General features: G+C 28.9%; 1 protein-coding gene across 1 annotated transcript in view; it reads left to right on the top strand.

Moving 5' to 3' along the window:
* The window catches only part of LOC111623639, a 165,318-nt gene extending 143,465 nt beyond the window's left edge, over positions 1-21,853 (top strand). The window contains exons 26-30 of the mRNA XM_023366302.1: positions 1,768-1,897; positions 4,999-5,040; positions 5,144-5,197; positions 8,733-8,769; positions 20,504-21,853. Of these exons, the coding sequence (XP_023222070.1) occupies positions 1,768-1,897; positions 4,999-5,040; positions 5,144-5,197; positions 8,733-8,769; positions 20,504-21,486 (1,246 nt within the window). The 3' untranslated portion in view covers positions 21,487-21,853. The remainder of the gene's footprint in view (positions 1-1,767; positions 1,898-4,998; positions 5,041-5,143; positions 5,198-8,732; positions 8,770-20,503) is intronic.
* The last annotated feature ends 395 nt before the right edge of the window (positions 21,854-22,248 follow it).

The following is a 22,248-nucleotide window of genomic DNA, read 5'->3' as shown; positions in this document are numbered from 1 at the left end:
AAATGAAATTGAGAAGTTATTAATGTGTTTTAATTAAAGATTAGTATCTTATAATGTAATATTTTGATCAAAAGGAGTCAGTAGTGTAGATTTCACATTAGTATCTCAGTCACCTTTCACATATAAGGTCAGTCGTGAATTAATAAGTTGATACTTGTACTTATTTTTTTGAGCATGCAGGAAACAATATGGATTATTATTACAACTGAAGTTATGTAATGTTATATTCATTTTTCATACATTAGGAGAGATTGAAGTAACATCTACAGAAAAGTATGACTTCTCCAAACACTCTTTTACTGTTTTATTCATACACTTATTTTATTGTTAATGCACTTGAAACACTTTGTAACAGTTTCATTTATAAATCCTGGATTATTTTTTGTATTAGTTTATTTTTTCATCAAACTTTCTACTCTTTAAGTATACTGTGAGTAGTTGCTAGAAATAAAACCTAATCAAAACTTTTTATAATCTTATGGAACTGTGGTCATAATATAGTGAATTATATGAGAATTATCTATTATTTCCAATCAATAAAAAATTAAGTTTTTGTGAAATTTATATATTTTTGAAGGTTAGACTTTTGGGAAATTTTTTATGGATGATTACAAAATAGGGTATTTTGTCTTATTATTTTGCAAATAATTTTTTACCTATAAACATCACAGTTTTAACATATCAGTAAAATATTAAGTTAAGTTAATTTAAAATAAATTTACATGACATCTTTAAAAAAAATAAAATAAAATAATTTTGTAAAGTTTGTAATTAAAATTTAGTTGGATGTTTACATAAGCATTCATTCATAAACCATGTCTTATTTTAGTTAATGTTTAAACCTCTCCCATCTTTTGATGTTTAAATTTGGTCTTTACTCCCCGCAAAAAAACCATGTGGAATATCAAGATTCTCTTTTTGGAAAAATTACATTATGCCATTAAAACAAAAATAGTAGTGGATGAAAAATTTAGTTGACTGATGAGGGACATATAGTCTGAACTATATTTCTTTCACAGCCAATAAAGTTTGTATATCTATTCCAGTTGTGTTCCTGTAATTAGTTTTCTTAATCAATCTTATGCTTGCTTCTAACAATATAAATTTAGTAACTCAAGCTACACTTGAAATATATTTTTAATACCCATGAGTTACACTTTCTCTCACACTTCAATTTAAACTAATGTTGCTCTATTTTTACTAAATTTTTCCAAATCTTCTGGAAGATCCAATCCTCCCACTTCTCCCAATTTATAAATATTTTTATGACCTTATGTATAATTAATTTTATTTTAAAAATACTATTCTTACTCTCCATTGTTAGAGTTCTTTAAAGTACAGTTTATCAATCTTTCAAATAAAAACAGGAATTTTATATTCAATACACTGATGTCAGCACATGATGTTTCATTGATTGTTTAAAACATTATGCACCCCTTTACAATCATAAACGGGACAAGAAGTATTGCAAATAGTGCTTTTACTTAATACAGATCATGTACTGATGTTGCAAGAAAATAAGCTAATTTAATTGACTAATTTTAAAAATATCAATGTATTATTAAATTCAATATATAGATTTTTTTCAATTTTTATAAATTCACTTATTTTATTAAAATAATGATAACCACATGGTTTTTTCTAACCTTATCCTTTTCTCCCCTAAACTGGAATACATGGTTTATGGATGAAACTTAAGTGAAAAATAAATAATTTTAATAACATTAAATTTTGACATGAGAACATCATCTCTGGAATTATTTACAGATCAAGATTGCTACATAGGTCATTAATCATCAGTTCAACTCTCTTATTAGTTTCATTCTCAAGTATTTTATACATTAATTTTGATGATAGCATCTTTAAGTACTTTTTCTCCCTCTGTTCAGCATTTTTGGTAAGTAAATAATCAAGTTTTATGTATTTTTAACTAAAAAGTTATATACTGCTTACCAAAATAATTTTAAGTTAACAATTATATTTGCAATATTATTTTATTAACATTATCCCTAGTTAAATATATTTCAGTAATAGAGTATTTTCTATATTGTTATTTTGTATATATATATATCACTCATAAAACCAACACCAGCAAATAACAAGAAAAAAGGAAAATTTACAAACGTTTTTGTCTATGTGAAATAGACATCCTCAGGTATATACATAATCGAACAAACAACTAATGAAAATAGAATTTTTTTAAAAGTTCAGACTGATTACGTGATTTGAATACCTTATGTTAAAATTTATATGTTCAGGATAAAATTTCAATATATATGTAGTGGTGTTCACCAACAAAAAGTTTGAAGTTTACACTTGTCGAAATAGTTCACACACGGAGACAAGAAGTCGAAAAAGGTGAAGGGCACGTGTTCGAACCAGTCTTTATATTTCTCAGGACTCCCTCTGGTGGTAATTGGGTAAACTCCCGAATTGGTTGCCACATATGTATATTATTTAAACAATAATCAAATAAATAATCAATTAATTTCACATTAATTCCTATGATTTAAATATCCTCTGTAATTTAAATTTTCATTGATGCGAGTTTATGTTGGTGGAATCTAGTTCAAAAATAGCATGCCATGCTGTGGATAGTGTGTCCATTTCTTTGAAGTTAATAGTGACTCCCTGTTTAATTGCACAACAGATCTCAATTGCTTCAAGGTATTTGAGTTGTGCTTTATCTGACACTTAGTGTACCAATTTTGCATTCTGTAGTTCAACTCAGACTTCCTCACTACTCACATATGTCACTAATGCCATGGTTGTCAGCTTCTTTCGTATTGGAATATTTATGTTTCTTCACCTTCATGGTGAGACCTCTTGCAGTCACTCCAATATATATTAATGAGTGGTTAACTCAGTCATCATAAAGACGTACAGCATAAACCCCTAGAGAGTATGGGTCAGGTATATGGTTTTTATCATTTCTGATGAGAGAGAAGATTGTTGGAGAGCAACAATATGCTATATGTTGTATGTAATAACTTTCATTCATTTTTCTTGTAGAATAGTTCTATTCCCCTTATTTGTATATTGTTTTATAAGATGTTTGACCAAAGAGGACAGGAATCCATGCCTTGATCCAAGATAATTCATTTTCCTTTTCATTTTGCTCCAAACAATGTGTGTGGGTCTTTTTTACGAGAGATTGAAAAGCAGAGACTTGTAACAATAAGGGTCATGTGAATGGTTAGGTATAAAAAGAGGTGTATATGACTCGTTATGAAAAACACATGTGGACAGATGACCATGCTTCATATTGATTTTAATATCCAAAAATTGTACTGTTGTACCTTCAAAACTTATGACAAAATGTTCAAGACCTTTGAAAACTATTCCCAACAACTAGATAACTTTTTCAAAATCAAAGGATTAACCAGAACAGACACCATTACTGAAGAAGTTAAAGTAATGATATTAATCAATTGTCTTGGATCAAAGGTTGGTCAGTAGCTGATAATGCTAATGGCACCAAAAATACCCTCTAGGTGAACCTTTGCTGAATTAATGAAGTTACTAGAAAATCACCTAACACCAAAACAAAGTATCCTAACAGAACAGCATAAATTTTTGTCCAGAGTACAACGTAATGGTGAGTCCATTTCAGATTACATGACTTTGCTGAAACAACTCTCAAAAAGTGCAGATTTCAAGTCTAGTTGTAACAATGTGGTCTGTATAAAATCCATCGTAGATCTAATGTTAAGAGTACAATTCATACGTGGTTTACAAGATTCTGACATTCGTGTAAAAATTCTACAACAAACCGACCTAACCTTCGAACAGATGCTAGAAATTGCATTAGCCATAGAAGTTTCCAAAATTGAAAATGACAAAGTATATAAAAGTAACCACCTTGTTCACAAAATTACTAAAAATATCAAATTAAACTATGCTCGCATCCTCAAACACAACTATCAAATCGGAACAGAAGCAGAATAGAAGGTTGCAGCAGAAACCTACCTAACCTTAAAGAACTTTATTTAGAAGGACTATGCTAACATTACGGGAAAAACAACCATAAATCAGTAAACTGTAGAGTCAAAGACTGACTGAAATGTGAACTATGTCATAAAAAAGGCCATACAGAAAAGGTATGCATATCATCCTTAAGAAAACAAACGTCAACAATTAACAAGAATCATAATGTCCACAATATTAATCATAAATGCATAATTGACTTTGATATAAACAGCGTTCTAGACGTATTTGTTAATATAATGAGAACTGATGACAGACTCCTGACAGAAATTTACATTAACAGTACAAAAGTCTGTTTTGAATGTGACACTGGCAGTCATGTCACCATCATCAGTATCGATGGATTCAATCGTTTACAATTGAATGCGCCCATAGCAAAAATGGAAGTGACCTAGTTAGGTGACCCCGCACCCCTGATGTTTGTTGTGTTTCTTTGTCTTTGGTCAGTCATGTGTTAGCTGTGATGACACTTAGACCTGGAGGCACAAAGTTATGTTTGTATTATAATAAAGTTAATTATATACATTAACAAGTAATTATTTATTTTACGGACACAACAAGAAACTAAATTGTCTTCCTTTTTGTCCTGTCCAATCACCAGGAACAATCAGTGAACTTTTTAAACTGTTTTACATAATTTTGCAATGGCATAGCCTCTAATAAAAGGTCATCTCTGCGAAGGAAGACTGTTTTTGTTCCTGGCGATTGGACAGGATGGAAAGGAAAACAACTTAGTCTTTTCTGAATTTTTATAAGGCTATTTACTTTTCCAAGATTTCTACTATGTTTTCAACGCTGTCATAATAACAAGATGATATACGTCTTTTTTATATACTCCAGAAGACATTTTCTGTATTAAATATTGCTTCTGTTATAATAAGTAAATTTTTATTAAGCATTAAAAAAATTTAATTTAGTATATCACTATTGTTTAAATGATTTTTCTGTATTTTTATGCTTTAAAATGAATAATATTTATTGAGAAAATTATTTACATATTTTTTTGGTTAGGGTTTGGTAATATTTGGATGTTACACAGTTTGCAGTGAAAATGTAAGTAATTGAATTTTAATATATTTTATACATTTATATATATGTTTAAATAATGCTTATATATCTTTGAATTCTTTAAAATAAAATATTTAATTCACATTAGCCCCATTCACCATGTAATTCTGATTGTCCAATAGATGAAGAGGGAGAGAAGCATGTATGTATGTACTCCAAAGTAGCTAATTATTTTTGATACAGTTAATAAAAATGTTTATTTATAATTGTCATTACTTTTATATTTATATTTAATTTTGTAAAATATTAAATTTTATCATAATTCTATATTTAAATTATGAAAAAACGTAAACATTTTTATAAAATTTTTCTTTTAAAAATTTAAATTTATTTTATTAATTCATTTTAATATAAAATTTTATAGTTTGTAAATTTTAATTTTAAATAATAGTAATAATAGGGATGTTGCGGATATTCATATTTACATCCACATACAAAAGGCATTTTTACTATTTTTAATATACATTTCTACACTTTTCAACATGGATATTTGCAGATGTCTCAATTATTACTGTGTTACTATATTTTATTTTTGATGATTATTTTCTTATGAAATTTTTATTTTAATATTAAAACACTAAATTTAAAGAATTGCTATTAGTTATTGTTTTTCTCATATTTTATAAAAACTTAGAATGATCAATTTTTCAATTTTGTTTAAAGATATAGAAAAAAAATTGAAGCAGGAATATTTGAATAAATAAGTAACCAAATTGAAACAAATCATTCAAATAATCATTTTTTATTTTAGCTAATCTAATTCAAATTACTTTTATAACAGTAAAAACTTCTGTGAAAACTTTAGTCCTTTCAAACTATATATCAGCACAGCCAAACCTTGTCACAACAGGAACCATATATCACCTATCAGAAATAAGAAAGCTGCATTCCCTATTGAAACCATATTTTATGTAATATATATGTACTCCTGTATGTTTAATTATAATAATTAAATAGATGGGAGCCACAGTAAGGTTCAAGAAGAGCCTCATGTAGCCCACAAGTCTCAGATTGGCCACCATAGGTATATATATCCATCATTAGGATGATGAGAGTTGTAGATCCTGAAAGTGTTAGTGTTTTCTAACAAGATTTTGCTCCAAGAAAAGCAGTTTGAATTAGATTATGTTTGAACAGTTTTCTTAATAAATGTTCTACTTTAAACTGTAATTCTTGAAAGTAATACACATAAACAAATCTGACATCATTTCTTGTTACAAAACTATAGTTTGTTGAATATCATCAGCTAACTTTTAAACTTTAGTGTTTATTTATTTTACTTTTNTCAAAACTTTTTATAATCTTATGGAACTGTGGTCATAATATAGTGAATTATATGAGAATTATCTATTATTTCCAATCAATAAAAAATTAAGTTTTTGTGAAATTTATATATTTTTGAAGGTTAGACTTTTGGGAAATTTTTTATGGATGATTACAAAATAGGGTATTTTGTCTTATTATTTTGCAAATAATTTTTTACCTATAAACATCACAGTTTTAACATATCAGTAAAATATTAAGTTAAGTTAATTTAAAATAAATTTACATGACATCTTTAAAAAAATAAAATAAAATAATTTTGTAAAGTTTGTAATTAAAATTTAGTTGGATGTTTACATAAGCATTCATTCATAAACCATGTCTTATTTTAGTTAATGTTTAAACCTCTCCCATCTTTTGATGTTTAAATTTGGTCTTTACTCCCCGCAAAAAAACCATGTGGAATATCAAGATTCTCTTTTTGGAAAAATTACATTATGCCATTAAAACAAAAATAGTAGTGGATGAAAAATTTAGTTGACTGATGAGGGACATATAGTCTGAACTATATTTCTTTCACAGCCAATAAAGTTTGTATATCTATTCCAGTTGTGTTCCTGTAATTAGTTTTCTTAATCAATCTTATGCTTGCTTCTAACAATATAAATTTAGTAACTCAAGCTACACTTGAAATATATTTTTAATACCCATGAGTTACACTTTCTCTCACACTTCAATTTAAACTAATGTTGCTCTATTTTTACTAAATTTTTCCAAATCTTCTGGAAGATCCAATCCTCCCACTTCTCCCAATTTATAAATATTTTTATGACCTTATGTATAATTAATTTTATTTTAATTTTATTCTAATTATATCAAATAATTACAATTTTCCTTTTTTTCCCCTTTTCTTATGTACAAATAAAATACTATACTGTATAGTGAAATTTGAAATGTAATGTTCACATCAATTTGGCTTTATTCTTAATTCTGTAAACAATTAATTAAATTTTAAATGTTAAACTTTTCTTCAAAGATGTTAAAGTTGTACATATGCTAGCATGTTGGAAAAACTATTAAATGCACCCTGTTATTGCCATTACAAGTCATTAATTAATTTAAGTATATTGTATTAATTTTTATTGCTTGTTTCTACATGTACAATAAAAATTACAGTAATTTTTTGACTTGTAAAAAGATTCTATCTTGACATCAAGGCAGTTAGAATTATTTGTATTCAGATACTATCATAACCCAATATATGCATCGGTTATTAACAACTAGTCTCATGAAGTCATTCTTTGTTCTATAAAATGACAGAAATTATTGAATGAATAATACTTTAGCTAGCACTATTTTATTACTTTAGTATTGGTTTACAATTATGTTTATTTCTAAATTTATTATTTTTTAGTATCATTTTTTTTTAATTTCAGCTGTTTAGTCTTGTAGGCATTAATAGAACCTTTCTTCATACACATCAATGGCTAGGCCAATAATGAATGCAGCCAGGTGATGAGGGAAGGGCCTAATTTATTCAGGTCAACTCATGTATAAAAATTTGAATTGACACAGACTTTGACTTCCTTGAAAGCAGCAGACTGATGGTTTTCTAATTTGGTCATTTAATTGTCTTAAAATTCTATCGTTGATTTATTCATTTACAATAATTATGTATTAATTTTACATAGACTAAGCTCTGTAAGCATGTTAAATCATTCAAATTTATAATGTAGTTATTTTTTTTGTATTTATGAAATTAGATATTATAACTTATTTTATGATGCTATGTTATGTACCGTACATCATTAATAAAAATATGATTGTCTAATTATTAACATGAAATTAAAAAATAGATGAAAGTTATTATTTTTTACATATTATAATTAATATTTTTAGAGACTGTTTTAGTGTTGTACAAAACATATGTTCAACATATTATTGATAGCTACATGATTGTTGTAGTAAAGACATCAGACTTGTCATCCTGAGAGGTTTGAATTGAGTCTATGTTGGTTCTTCAGAAATTCTTTTAGCAAGTTTGATCAGATAAATTTGGCTCTATCCCTCCTCATCAAACCCTTACATTGTGGATTTAGCTGAATTTATGACTAGCATTAAAAATCTTAATTATACAAATAATTTTATATAATATTGTTCCTAATTTATCAACATACAAATGCTTTATTTAATTAAACATACTAGTTAATTTTGCTAAAACAAAATTTCAAAAATTGTTTAGCAAAATACAATTCATTATTTATTTTGTCAAAATTATAATTCAGTTTTTAAAACCCATTTGTTATATATGGCATCTGATGTAATGTTTAGTAGTTAAAAGGGTTAATGTAATTGAAATAATTTTAGATATAATATAATTTTTTATTACAAAATAAAGTTGTATTGTTATATAGGAACCTAGAGTAAGAACACATAGCAACTCTTTTAAAAGTAAGTAAAAGAATAATTTTTACTTATTTAAAAATTTAATAATTATTAAAATAACTCTGTTATATATACATTCTACCAATGCCATTCTTTTTCTACTCTTTTGCAAATTCTATACTTTTTATCAATGTTTAATTGTATAAAAAAATTTCTATGGAGCTGTCCATAAATTACACCTGCATTTTTCTTGAAACTTTTACTCCCCCCCTCCTCTTGTCCCAGTTTGTCCATGTTTCTATAATCCCCTCCCCTCTTCAAACTAGGGATTGCAATCCAGCAGTGTTTTCAATCCAGCTCGATTTTTTCTGGACCAACATCATTCCAGCTGGATCCAGCACGGATATGTTTTTGGTGCAATAAAATGTTATCTATCTATCCAGCAATTCATGGTTTTTTTAAAGAAATAAAAATTTTTTTTAAATACTTAAAGAAACTTTTATTATTTAGACTGGTCACTATACAGTAAATCAGTAAAACTTCTTACACATTTAGGTAGTAAACTTAACTTTGGTTCGGTTTAACACTTGAGATAGAGATAATTAACTGTTTTTTTTAATTTAAATGTTTAGTTAGATTATAATTATAATGTAATCTTTAAGTTAAATAATAGCAAAGGTAATTCTACTAATTAATTTATATTAATATATTATATTATAATAATGTAAAGACATATAATCAGTGGCTAAGTGGCTATCAGTCTTACCAGTTTTCTTATATAGGCTCTACATATCAGTCTGTAGTTATTTATAAGTAATTTAATTATTAGTGTTAGTAAAGTAGTAAGTAAGTAATTAGTAGTAGTCTAGTAGTTAGTTATTATTATCACAATCATGAATCACATACATTCATATCATCATATATCTAACATACTGATACGCATTAATTTAATTAACTATTTAACTAACTAGGTAGTCTCAGTTTCTCACTAATTTTCACAATAAAATTGCCTAGCCTAGCCCACTAACCACTTATAGAATAAAAGTTAAGAACTCTTACTTAATAGAATTAGAGTAGAAGTTATAAAATATTAGTCTTGTCTTGAATAAAGTATTTTAAAGGATTAAATAAAATTAAATCAATCACTTCTGTTATTTTTTTGACTTTTCTGGAAGTAGAATCTCAAAAAACAAATGGTATTGATGGTGTTGTCTCCCAACCTACTTTTTAATGAACTGCATATATATCCTGCTACAGAGAAGGCCCTTTCTGCCTCTACACTAGTTGGTTTCAGGGTCATCAAATAATCATAACTCAAAGATAAGTTTTCACCTCTGACTTCCTCACTTTCAGGAACGTATTCTGTTGTCAAGTGTAGACCTCAGGGTGGGAGAGAGAAGTGAGTCATGATGTTGTTTTTTGATTCAACGAAAACTGCAGTCATGGTGTTGGTGGTTTTTGATCCGTCAGTGGCAACAATGGTGTTTATATTTTGATGGTCTTCCCATTCCTTAAAGGCGTAGTACTATCCAACCGTGAGCAATAGCGAGCGTGTCGGCATCAATATCTGCCAGACTGCCTGTTAAACATATGATAGGCTTAGCGGAGAGAGCAAGGCTACTCCCGATCATCACCGGAAAAAAATATGAAAACTTTTTTATTTTTCGTCTCCAGTAAAATATCGATTGAGCTGAAATAAAAAAGTTATCTATTAGCTAGTGATGGTCATCTTCCAGAGGGATAGGTTAGGTTTCGTGGACAAGCGGCGAGGCTGCAGCTCCCCATAAGCTTAAACTGCAATTGTTCCGTCGCATGATTCATTGATGTCACAACCGACCATAAATTAGAATTATGCACCAGGACTAGGAGTGGAGTTACTTATTTTATTTAGCGAGACCAGAAAGTCAACTGGCAATTAGATCAGCAGAGGTAAAAGGGCAGGCAGTGCGGTGTAGAGAGGGGGTGTAGCACGTGCCGCACTGAATGGCAACGACGTTCTTGCCGCCAAGCAATAGCACATGTAGCAAAGTGACAATGCCAACAACGTAGACTTTTGCACCATTATTTAGAAAGTTAATTGAGTATTTGTGGATCCACAGTGCTGGATCCAGCAGGCCAAAGAATGCGCTGGATCCAGCTGTATTGCTGGATGAGGGATCCAGCAATTGCAATCCCTACTTCAGACATTCAAAAAAACTCGATCCTCCTTAAACCTTTATCACTTTGTGAATGATAGATACCATAAGTAGAAATGAAACATACAAGAAATTTTGAAATAGATATAATAAAATGCATAAACTGTATAAAATTTCATAAAATAAAATGGACATCCACTGAAGTTCAACCCTCCTTTCCCCCTGTCTGGCTTCATCTGACTTGTCATAATCTTTTCCCTCCCTTCCAGTATGGACATCATTTATGGACAGCCTCTATACTCTAATTAGAAATTGTCTGTATGCTGTCTTCTATTCTCTGCAGAAATTTTAATTTCTCTTCACATTTTTTTAACTTTCTTCCTGAGCACTATCTTCCCATATTCTTCTGCTTTCCTTTTCAATGTTGATACTTGAAGTTATTAAAACAGTCCCTGATAGTTGTTTTTAAATATACTGTAAATATCTTATCTTTCACAATGTCCTAAAATGAACTGTCATACATCAAATTTAGATTTTGAGGAGACCATACCATATTGGATTTATGTCCAATTCATTAACATCTTAATTACAAAAACTATTTCATATAATAATTATTAATTAATATATAAATAACAGTGTCCCAAAGTGAACTGCCATCTATTGTTGGGCTTTAATTTTCAAATTGCAGATTTATACATTCCCACTGTCTGTCTTTCATTAATCTCAAGAATGGAGTTGGACTTATGAAAATCGAGAGCATATATAGAAAGCTTAGGGGTCAGAGACTCCACGAACTTCCAGTTGGGACAGGAAATCATGTGATTTTTTAAAATTAAAAGATGATTAAAATTGCAGCCTGGCATTGTGATGATGTCAAAATAAATAATTAATTTAATTTTTAAATCTGAACTTCATTTCATTGCCCATTGAATTTGTCATACAGATATTTTATACTGAGAGATCCAATATACAGTCTTATGTTTCGAATTGTATGACTATTTTGTATGTTTTTCTACTTAAGTAATAAACAAAAAATTTATGTAGGTAATAGAATGTATAGATTGTTGTCATTATGGTCTATTATCCATTTGTACTGTACATTTTAACTAATTTTGTCTTAATTACTCTTTTCAATCCTCATCTCACTTAATTATCCCTTCTTGGCACTAACAATTTAGAGAAAATTTCCACTGACCAGAATGCATGAAGATTCAACCTGCACTCAGCTGGAAAAAGAAAAAGTTCAAAAAGATGAGAAAAAAGATATGTAATTCTGGAAACCAAATTAAATATTATTTAGAAGCATTTTTATTTTTATAAGAACATCATCAACTGAGAAAATTATCAAATGCATTAGAATGAATACATTTGAAAGAGAGAACATCTCTACATTCAAACTTTTTGAAATTTAAAATTACAAGGAAAGTTATAATTATACATAAATTAGATTAAATATAACAGTATAACATTAAATTCAGATTTGTAGCCAGTTACACTACAACCCACAACAAATATACCACCCCATATATTGATGCTTCTAGATAAAGTTGGAAAGGATATGTCAAGAAGTAGCATCATTATACATGGGAGGTATGTGTTTAAGGTCATGTGATGTGGCTGGCCACAAGTCTGCATTTAACATTATGCTTTACACTATTTGAATACTGGAACTTATAACTAACCCTTTCAGAACCTTTTTATTTCCAGTAAGGTACTATATTTAGATGCAAGAACAAACGTTTTTGAATCTCTATCGAGATCTGCTTCAGGTTCAATGGTGTTCTAACTTTGGAATGCTCAGAGTTTAAATTTTAAACTGCCAATTAATTTAAGTGTTCAAATTATTTAATATCAAATATTTGGCTATTTGTGTCATTCTCCATTATATAGGCCCAGCATCCTCATATTAATTTTTTCACCCGAAATTCTGTGATTAAGATGTCAACTTTACTGGGGATCCTTCTCATATGCATATTGCCATGCATATGATATTGTGTTGTTATCCTTGTAGTTTATGCTCTGTTGGCTTTATATATTTCTACTTTTTCCAGTACCCTGCATAAATTACAAGGATAACAACATGATATCATATGCATGGCAATAGGCATATGAGAATGATCCCCAGTAAAGTTTGAAATTAAAAATTAATAAATTAATTTTTTAAACTTAAATTTAAAAATAATTAATACATTAAAATTTAAAAACATTTCAAATCAGTTGACACACAATTAGGACAGTTTACAGTTTGCCCTGTGGCACTCATTTGTCATGGTTTTCCAATAATTTTTTTCTTTGAATGCACTACTATATCTTTGTTTTGTATTTCTCATTGATTAAACATTATTCTGTTTGCCATGTGGTGTTAATGTGTTGTTAAAATCATTTCTGCTTTTGTTCTGTAGCATCTAGAATTTGTGTCCTTTTCAAACTTTTTAGGCTCCCTCTGAGTTTGAATTAACAAGAGACTATTATATCTGTATATAGAGGTTTTTATCCTTACATCTTTTCACATGTAGCTTGGGCAATGAAGTTTGTTTTCTGTTTTGTTCACATTTTCTTTTGTTTCTCAAAGGTCCTGTGTTGATACACTTTTATTAAAAACAGATTTTTTTAAACCTCATCCAATTCTGTTCCTTATACACAAACCCTTCCTCTTGTATGCAGCTGCAGCATTTGAAATCTTCTCTTCTTTATATCCACCAGAACTGGTTTCTCTCCCTTTCACTCTCTTTCACTTTCAACTATTCCTTCAAGCTATCCCCCTTTCACACATACAGCAAAGAGGGGGAAAAAAGAACAAGACAGGAAAGGATAGAATGTAAAAACTAAATAGAAAAATTTTAACTTGTGGCAACACATTTCCACATGCAGAGAAATAATGATATTGGTGCAATCTATGTCTATATAACAGAGAAGTATATTCAGACTAATAATGCATTATATAAAAGACCAATAGTATTTTAAATACAAAAATAATTCTAATATAAAATTCAGAGTAATTTTGTATTTTCAAGTACAAAATATAGTATAGTAATTATTGTTAATGAACAGCTTGAAACTTAATTAGAATATATCATATATTTTAAAGTAACTAAAGTAAAATTATCTTCAGGTTACTGACAATATTTTAATTTAACTTAATTACACTGTTATGGTAAAGCAATGATACAACTATTATTATGTCATTTACTGTTTCCGTAATTACAATCAGTTAAGTTAAAAAGTTCAGTTATAATTTGTTAATGATCTTAAAAATGTAGTTAATCTTGAGATTATTCAGAAGGATTCTTCATTTAATAACTTATATAGTTCCATCAACATGGAGGTTTTTCTAAAATCTTAAGTAAAAATTTTCTTTGCTACAAAATAGGAATTCACTTTTTAATTAATGAACTTATTGTAAATTAATAAAATTTCTAATTTTTCTGCGGTGAATGAGAAGTTACTTTAAAGATAACCAATCTAAATAGGGTAGTCCAAAATATCTTTGTACCAAGAATGATATTGAGATTGTGAACTTTTCTCATCAGTAAGTAATGTTTTCTGTTATTATCTTATTGATCAAAAGTATAATAATTACCCCTTTATCTATATTTTCCAGTCTAAATATTATTAGATTAATGCCATAATTTTGCAAATAATTTTTAATTTCTTTATACCAGTTTTTACTTCTTATTTTATTACTATCTCTGTAGTGCTTAGCCCAGTATTTTTCTTTCCAGTTGATATAATTATGAACAAAGTACAGTTACACTATTTCTATTTGATCTAAATCAGGGGTGGCCAACAGTTTTTGCCCTGGGCCAAATTGGAAAGAAAACTTTTTCCATGGGCTGAACCAGAAGCTGCCCTAGGAAGATTTTGAGGTGGTGTGAGATCTTATTGTGGTGTCACCCCATAGAGACTGAATTGTAGATAGAGATTACAGATATATTTTTCACATTATCATGCTTTATTAACATTCTATGCTGTACTTACAAGATTTGTAATGGAGGGTTAACTCTAAATGCACAGTGAGTTGTTGACCCTTTTTTTTAGGCATAAGAATTTTTCATTGAGCTATTCCGACTTCAGTAGCTAATATTGAAAGATTGATCGTGGGCCACATAAATTCATTAGACAAGCCAGATCCGGCCCACAGGCCGCATGTTGTCCATGCCTGATCTAAATAATTCAAAATCCAAATAAGGAAGGCATGCAATGCCAAACTCATCACAATCAAACGAAATAACTTAAACTGAATTTTTAAGTTTTCATCTTGTTCATCAATTTTCTTCATTAATGTTTCATCAAATTGTTTTTTTGAAAGATAAACCAAAGGTAAAAGTTATTCCTAGTTATTTAATTTCATTAACAATTCAATTCTGTTTTTTTTTTTCCTATATATATATAAATTATTGTCATTTCTATTTTTTGACAATGTTCCTCCTTGTCAAATTGTCAAAAATCAAAACTTTAGATTTAGCTGGGTTTATCTTTAATTTATTCAAGTTTCAAGTGACTAACTTATTTATTTTCCTTTGAAGAACAATTTTATTTGATGCTTATAATATATCATCATCCACATGCATAATTACTTGAAAACTGTTATTGTTTATTATTATACTTTCTGCCTCATTTTTAAAAATTGTTGGTAAATCATGTAACAAAAAATTAAATGAATATGGAGAGAGAGGATCACTCTGAAGCAAACCCTTTTAAATAAAAAGAAAGGATCATATTGTTGATCTTACCATTTAATTTATCACTCTGCTTAATAAATTTATTATCAAAGTGTTTATTTCTTAGTTTATTTCATGAAGCTTGAATAGAAATTTTGTCAAATGCCTTTTCCAAATCTATGAAAAGAGCAAATAATTTTGGTCTGTTCCTATGGAATTGCTGCTCTCAATATAAATACAGTCGACCCCCCCTATAAGACGGTAGATACGTTCCGTCCTTTATGAATCGATTTCTTACGAGTCCTTGCCAATCACAGCCCGACATGTATGCACTTTACGGACTACGGCTGTTTGAAAAGTTTTCTTCCATAAAATTAATCAATTCTAGATTAATCCGACTCAACATTTCCAAAATATGTATATTTTTTTTGGAAATAATCTGTATAAACTACGCTATAAACAAAAAATTGTAGGATTACTTACCGAGTGTGCACCATTCGACATTGCCATTGCTCAAGCTTGTTTTCATCGTGGAACAGCTCAGCAAACCGCGGCCACAATTTCTGATGTTATTTTTCTGCAAAAACTTCATTGAACTTTGGAGACATCATTAATATAAATAATTTTAATCGCGTTGAATAAGGAATGTTTCTTTCACACGAAATGTATAAAATTACAGTACTATATTAGACTTACGGTACCTAATTTACATACTGTACAGACGATAGTTTGCCTAAACTCTCCGTAGCGTGGCGCTAGACAGCGGAAAATATATGCATATATATAATTATAATAAAGTTACAATAAATTAAGTTAATATATAATTATATATACAGTACCTAATTTATATATAATTAATATATAATTATATGTACAGTACCTAGTTTATATATAATTTATATATAATACTGTACAGACGATAGTAATCTCTCAGTAGCGTGGCGCTTGATGGCGGAAAACAGTTCGGCTGCCCGATGACGTTTTGCATAATTATAGGAGTTTTTTTTACCATTTTTTACGGATACCGTTGCAATTTTTTCACCGTTTTATAGGAATCATAATTATAGGAACCCGTCTTATAGGGGGGTCTACTGTAATGTCATTTCTGTACCTTGTTTTTTAAAAGGCATGCTGATAATTGAATAATAATTCATTGTCCAAACAATGTCTATGAAAATGCTTGACCAATACGGAAGTACTGGCCAAGCATTTTCAAATATAACCACTATACTACTATACCATATAACTTATTTAATACTGTCAATACCACTATTGGCCTATAATTGTTGGTATTTAATCCTCTCTCTTTTTAAAAATTATTCTAAATATTATTTCATTCCACTCAGAAGGTATTTCTGCAACATTACATTTTTTTTTATAGTTATTTGCTAATACAGTAGTATAGTTAACATTTTCAAACCTCTGACTAGGACATTATTTGTTACAAGAGCAGTTTTTATTATCATTTTATTTATAATTACCTCTATCTGTTCATTTTTAAATTCTAACTCATTCATTAGTTTCTTCTCAACTCTATTTTCTAAATTTAATTCTAATTCAAACCCACATTTCCATCTTCTTGCTGGAAAAACTCTTTCCAAACTTCTCCTTGAACAATATCACATCTTATATTTATTAATTTACTGTGAAATTTAACCAGAATAATCTTGGATCATTAAAAATGTTTAGTTTATCATAAAGTTTAGCCAGTAACCATCCATTTTCTTTTCTTTGCTCATATTGAGAATATTTTTATATAGAAAAATATTGTTGTTAATATGAGAAGCATAGAAAAGAAATTTAATGCTTCCAATAACAACAATGCAATTTCATTTGCATTGTAAATCCATTGACTCTGATTAGCACTGAATATTTGCAGCATAAGATAAAAATCTCTTAGAAAAAATAATAAAAAAAAAGATACTTTTTAGTTAAAAATTAAGACAGATTAAAGAATTAAAAAATTCTAAATGTTTTAATATCTCTCTTAATGAATGATTGGAAATAGTGAAGAAGTGTAAAAAATATATGATAAAATAACTATGAATAATAAGAATATATGAAATGTATAGTTTTAAAAACAGCTAAGTCTGTCTTTTAAAAAAATTAGTAAAGTATTTAATCTTAAGTATTTTTTCACACTTCAATGGTGATTGTAATAAATTTCTAAACTAGCCACAAAACAAAGAAGGAATAAAAAGCAGGATGAAAATTGGAAGTTTCATTCACTGCCCATATGTTCCAGACCCAGAAAAAGTGGAGTTGGCCATTTTTGAAACTATACGCCTCATATATACATACTCATTAACTTTAGAAATTATATATTGAAATAAATTTTGAAATCAAAGTTTTGAAAAAAAATTTTAAATGCTAAGAAAGTTCTAATTGACTAGAGTTGAAATTTTTCATAATCTCTTTACTTAGCCTAGGGTTTATGCTGATACAGTAAGAATTATATAAAATATATTATTATATTCATTTTATAAATACTGTTTTCTAATTTTAATTAATTAAATCTTCTATTTCTTATAGCAAGATAACTAGATTTTTTTTAATGATTAATATACTGTTAAAAGCATGAAATGATATCAGATTTGTTTAAATATATTAAAAATTTACATGAAAAAATCATCTAGCTTTTTATTTCTACTGTATCATAACAGCTTCCTCTAATTCTTTATTCTGGTTATTATTGAATTATTACTGAATGCAGTTTTATTATTACTGGATGTATAACAAAATAGATAAGAATGTAAATTTCTTATACAGTATATAAGAAATACTGTAGTATTGTATATACTCAGGATGTTAATGTTAAATGTACCAAAAATTTTAAGAGGTGGTAGAGGTTGATGAGATGAGCATTTTTTTATGAAGCAACATATGGATGGAACTATGGCCGACAGAAAATTTGGAATGCACCTGTATGGTAGACAGCCATCATCCTATAAATATGTGAACAGGATGGCAGCACTCCCTTGGGATCTGACACCAACTGTGACTTTTGGCTCACAGGAACCATGTGTACACATACAAGCAGCCACATATGTGGAACTTTACAGAGTAAGGGATAGAGGAGGGAGCTCCAGAAGTAATGCACTTGACAACTCAATTAACTAAAATAAAATGATAAGCATTTAATTTTAACAAAAGCCAGATATACAGATACATGCAACATAAATATATAATAAGATTTATCTGTAAGGGTTCCTATATCCTAGCAGACTAGTCAATAATCTATCTGTGGGGGAGAGTGTTTTGACAGAATTATCACATGTTGATCTAAATACCTGGATTCTTGAGGTTTCGTGACTGCTGGCTGGCTTGACCATTCTGGAGAGGAGGAGAGTCTCTTACTTCTACCAAAGATTCTTGGTAATAATTTTTAATGTTAATGGTCACAACTGGTTCAAGTCCATAATCTGGAGCATCAGCTGGATTGATTGAATCACCTGAATTGGAACTGGGCAGCTGAACTGGACTGGAATAGATGCCAGGCAAACTTCACTGTAGTTGAGGGACTAACTAAACTGGACTGAGGAATGACTGTCAAATTAGACAACCTTTTCAACTTTTCCTGGTCCTTTTATCTGTTTTTGTCCTCTTTCTGAATCAAGGTATTACCAAAAAAGTCATTATTGGATGGACAACACTCCTTTGTCATCCAATCTCATATTTTATTCTCTATTTCTTTGGGTGAATCACTGCTCCAGGAAGAGACATTGTTTAGAGTGTTATCATGGAGAGAATCTGGTTACTTCCTTGTTGTTTTTTCCCAGTTTTGTGCTTTTTATTTAACAAATTTATTGAAATTAATATTTTTTTAATTTAACAAACTATAGCCCAGGATCTCACAGATATTCTCGTTTCTCATCTAGGTTAATGCTTCCTGATGTTGCCCAAAGTTGGTTGATTGCACAGACTTATCACACCTTGTAGATTAAGTGATGAAACGGGGTCAGAGATTAACTTACAAGGTGTGATAAGTCTATGCAATCAGCCAACTTTGGGCTACATCAGAAACCACCATCATGCTTCTATATTTACAGTATATTTTCTGTCTTCCATTGTATATTTGTTTTGGGATGGTATGTGTTGGGGAGTACAGAAAGTTTCATTTATTGTATCATACATATGGTACAATAAATGAAACTTTCTTTCTTCTTTATTAATCAATACATAGGTAATGCAGTGGGCAAAAATTGCCTCCCCCCAACAAACAATATAGCAACCACTTAAAACACAAAAATACAAATCATTATAAAATTTGTTCATATTTTTCTGCATAATTACAATAAATGTCTGAAGTGGTGACCATCAGTTATTATACAGACTACGATGATGAATCGCATTTTATTGTACTTTTTTCAAAAAGTTCTTGTTGTCTTCTAATAGTATCAAAAGCTGAAATGACATGGATGGACAGTTCTTCCTTTGTTTCCACTAGTGTTTTATACACTTACTCTACATATCCTAGGATGAGAAAATCAGAAGATTGCTCATCCAAATTTTCTACAGGCTATAGCTCTGTCAGTTTTTGTTCTTGACCCTATATTGCTTCATTTAAAAAATGCTCATCTTGACCTCTACCATCCCCTAAAATTTTATTCATACTCCATATCATTAGGTAGTGACATTTATGAATTGATTTCCATTACATTCCTCTTCAGCACTATAAAAGACATGACATATATTTGTAACATAGTTTTGTAACTATGCATAATTCTTGTATAAATTATATTATATATAAAATAAATATTAAAAAATATTTTGAACATAATATTGAAAAACTCTGTTTCATTTATAAACACAATATAGAGTAATAATTATTATATTATATATAATTATCATTATAAGTTATATAATTTTATATCCTAAAAATTAGGCACGTTACAGGAATCATCTTTATTGTCATCTAATATTAAAATATTATATAAAAGAATTTTAATTCTTTCAATTCTTAATATGTCAATTGTTTTTAAATTATATATTTATTCTATTTAGGTTTCTTACAACCAGACATTGAAGGTGAAGTGTATTGTGCTAATAGATTAGAAGAAAGTGTAAATCTAGAAAGAAGAGCAGATAGAACAAGATGGATGAGATCTCAAATCCAAAAATCATCACAAAATAAAGAAATTAAAGAAGCAGATTGTCTTTTGAAAAACAAGGGCATATCTTCAGAAGGTGCAACTATACATGATTTTAGAAATAAACAAGGAAAAGATAATAATTGTTGTAATAATAGTGATTCCGAAGGTGGATTTCAAGACTTTGATGATGAACACACACCACCTTCATTTAGAAGAATGTGGAGGAAGCATAGAGAGAAACCTAATTCTCCACCTTTTGAATTACAGGTATTGGAAGGTAGTCCACGTAATAGTCAGATTAACATTCAAGAACAAGATGATGTAATCTCGGAAGGAGAACAAGAATCTTTCTATATTTATAACGAACACCAAAGAGGAGGTTCGGATAGCATCATTTTAACTCATAGCGGTAATTCTAGTCCATCCTGTCAGTTGCTTTTACCTTCATCATCAATTAGACTATCCGAAATGTCTGACTCTTGTTCCTCTCAAAGCAGTGGTGCTGACGAACATAGTGCCTTTGCTTCTAGTGGAAGTGTAAAGACAATTCATTACAATCCATACCGACCAAGCAGTTTACTTCAGTTTGAAGGTTTAGCTATAAGGGAAGAAGATGAAACGGAAATAATCAGTGAAGAAAAACTAAATTATTCCCCCAACAGAAAAGATACGACTCTTTTAGAGAGAATTGTCATAGGAAATTCTAGTAATCAAGATAATGGGAATGCTCCATCCGAAACAATTATTTCAAAACATAGTATTAAAAAAGATGGCCTGATTGCAGATCTTCCTTCCGAAGTAGATCTTCAGGTCATAGGAAATGGTTGTGAAGCAAAGAACGAGGAAAATTATCCTCCACAGTCAAAGAAGGGTTGGAGTATTACCACTGTATAATAATTTGCTCATTTTTATATTTTCCAAATTATGCTCAAAATTTAACAACATTTGTGTGCATTATATAAATGGAATATTGCTGCTGAATTGTTGTCACCATTGTAAATACATATCTTCCATATCAGTCATCATTTTTATATACCTAAATATAAAGAAAAATAGAATTATATATAGTAATGTATGTCGTGAATGGCTTGTATATAATGGCAATATACATGTATATTTATAATCTTAAAATTTGACACAGTTATGCTTAATGAATTCTTAATTTGATTATCAGTATTTTATTTTATATAAAATTTTTAAGTAATATGGAAAATATCTAAATTTAAACAAAATTCATTTGTTTTTAAAAAATTTATTAATTGCCAAGTACAGTACATCAATTTTATACTTTTATATAAAATGAATAAAATGAGACTCATGATATTAGTACTAATTTTTAAAAAAGTATACTTTTTAAATTAATCTGATAGATAATTATGAATATACAGAATTAAGCTTTTTTCATAATCATTGAAAAATAGAAATAATAAACGAATTCAAGTAGACAATTGATGACAGTTTAATTAATATACTTCAATTTATTTAATAGAAAATTCTTTGTTAACATACATTAAAGGCAGTAGCACAGCTAGGGGTGTGCAGCATTTCTCGTCTTGAAAAAGGAAAGTTCTTTTTTTAGGGATAATGGAAAGATACAGAACACTGGATACAATTTTATTTTACCCTAAGAAAACACCTGCTTATTATTGGATATTA

The sequence above is a fragment of the Centruroides sculpturatus genome, unplaced genomic scaffold, assembly GCF_000671375.1.
Source record: "Centruroides sculpturatus isolate CEXI.00-Female unplaced genomic scaffold, Cexi_2.0 scaffold436, whole genome shotgun sequence".
NCBI lineage: Eukaryota > Metazoa > Arthropoda > Arachnida > Scorpiones > Buthidae > Centruroides > Centruroides sculpturatus.
The sequence above is the reverse complement of the archived record's forward strand: the minus strand, read 5'-3'. Positions and strand labels throughout refer to the sequence as shown.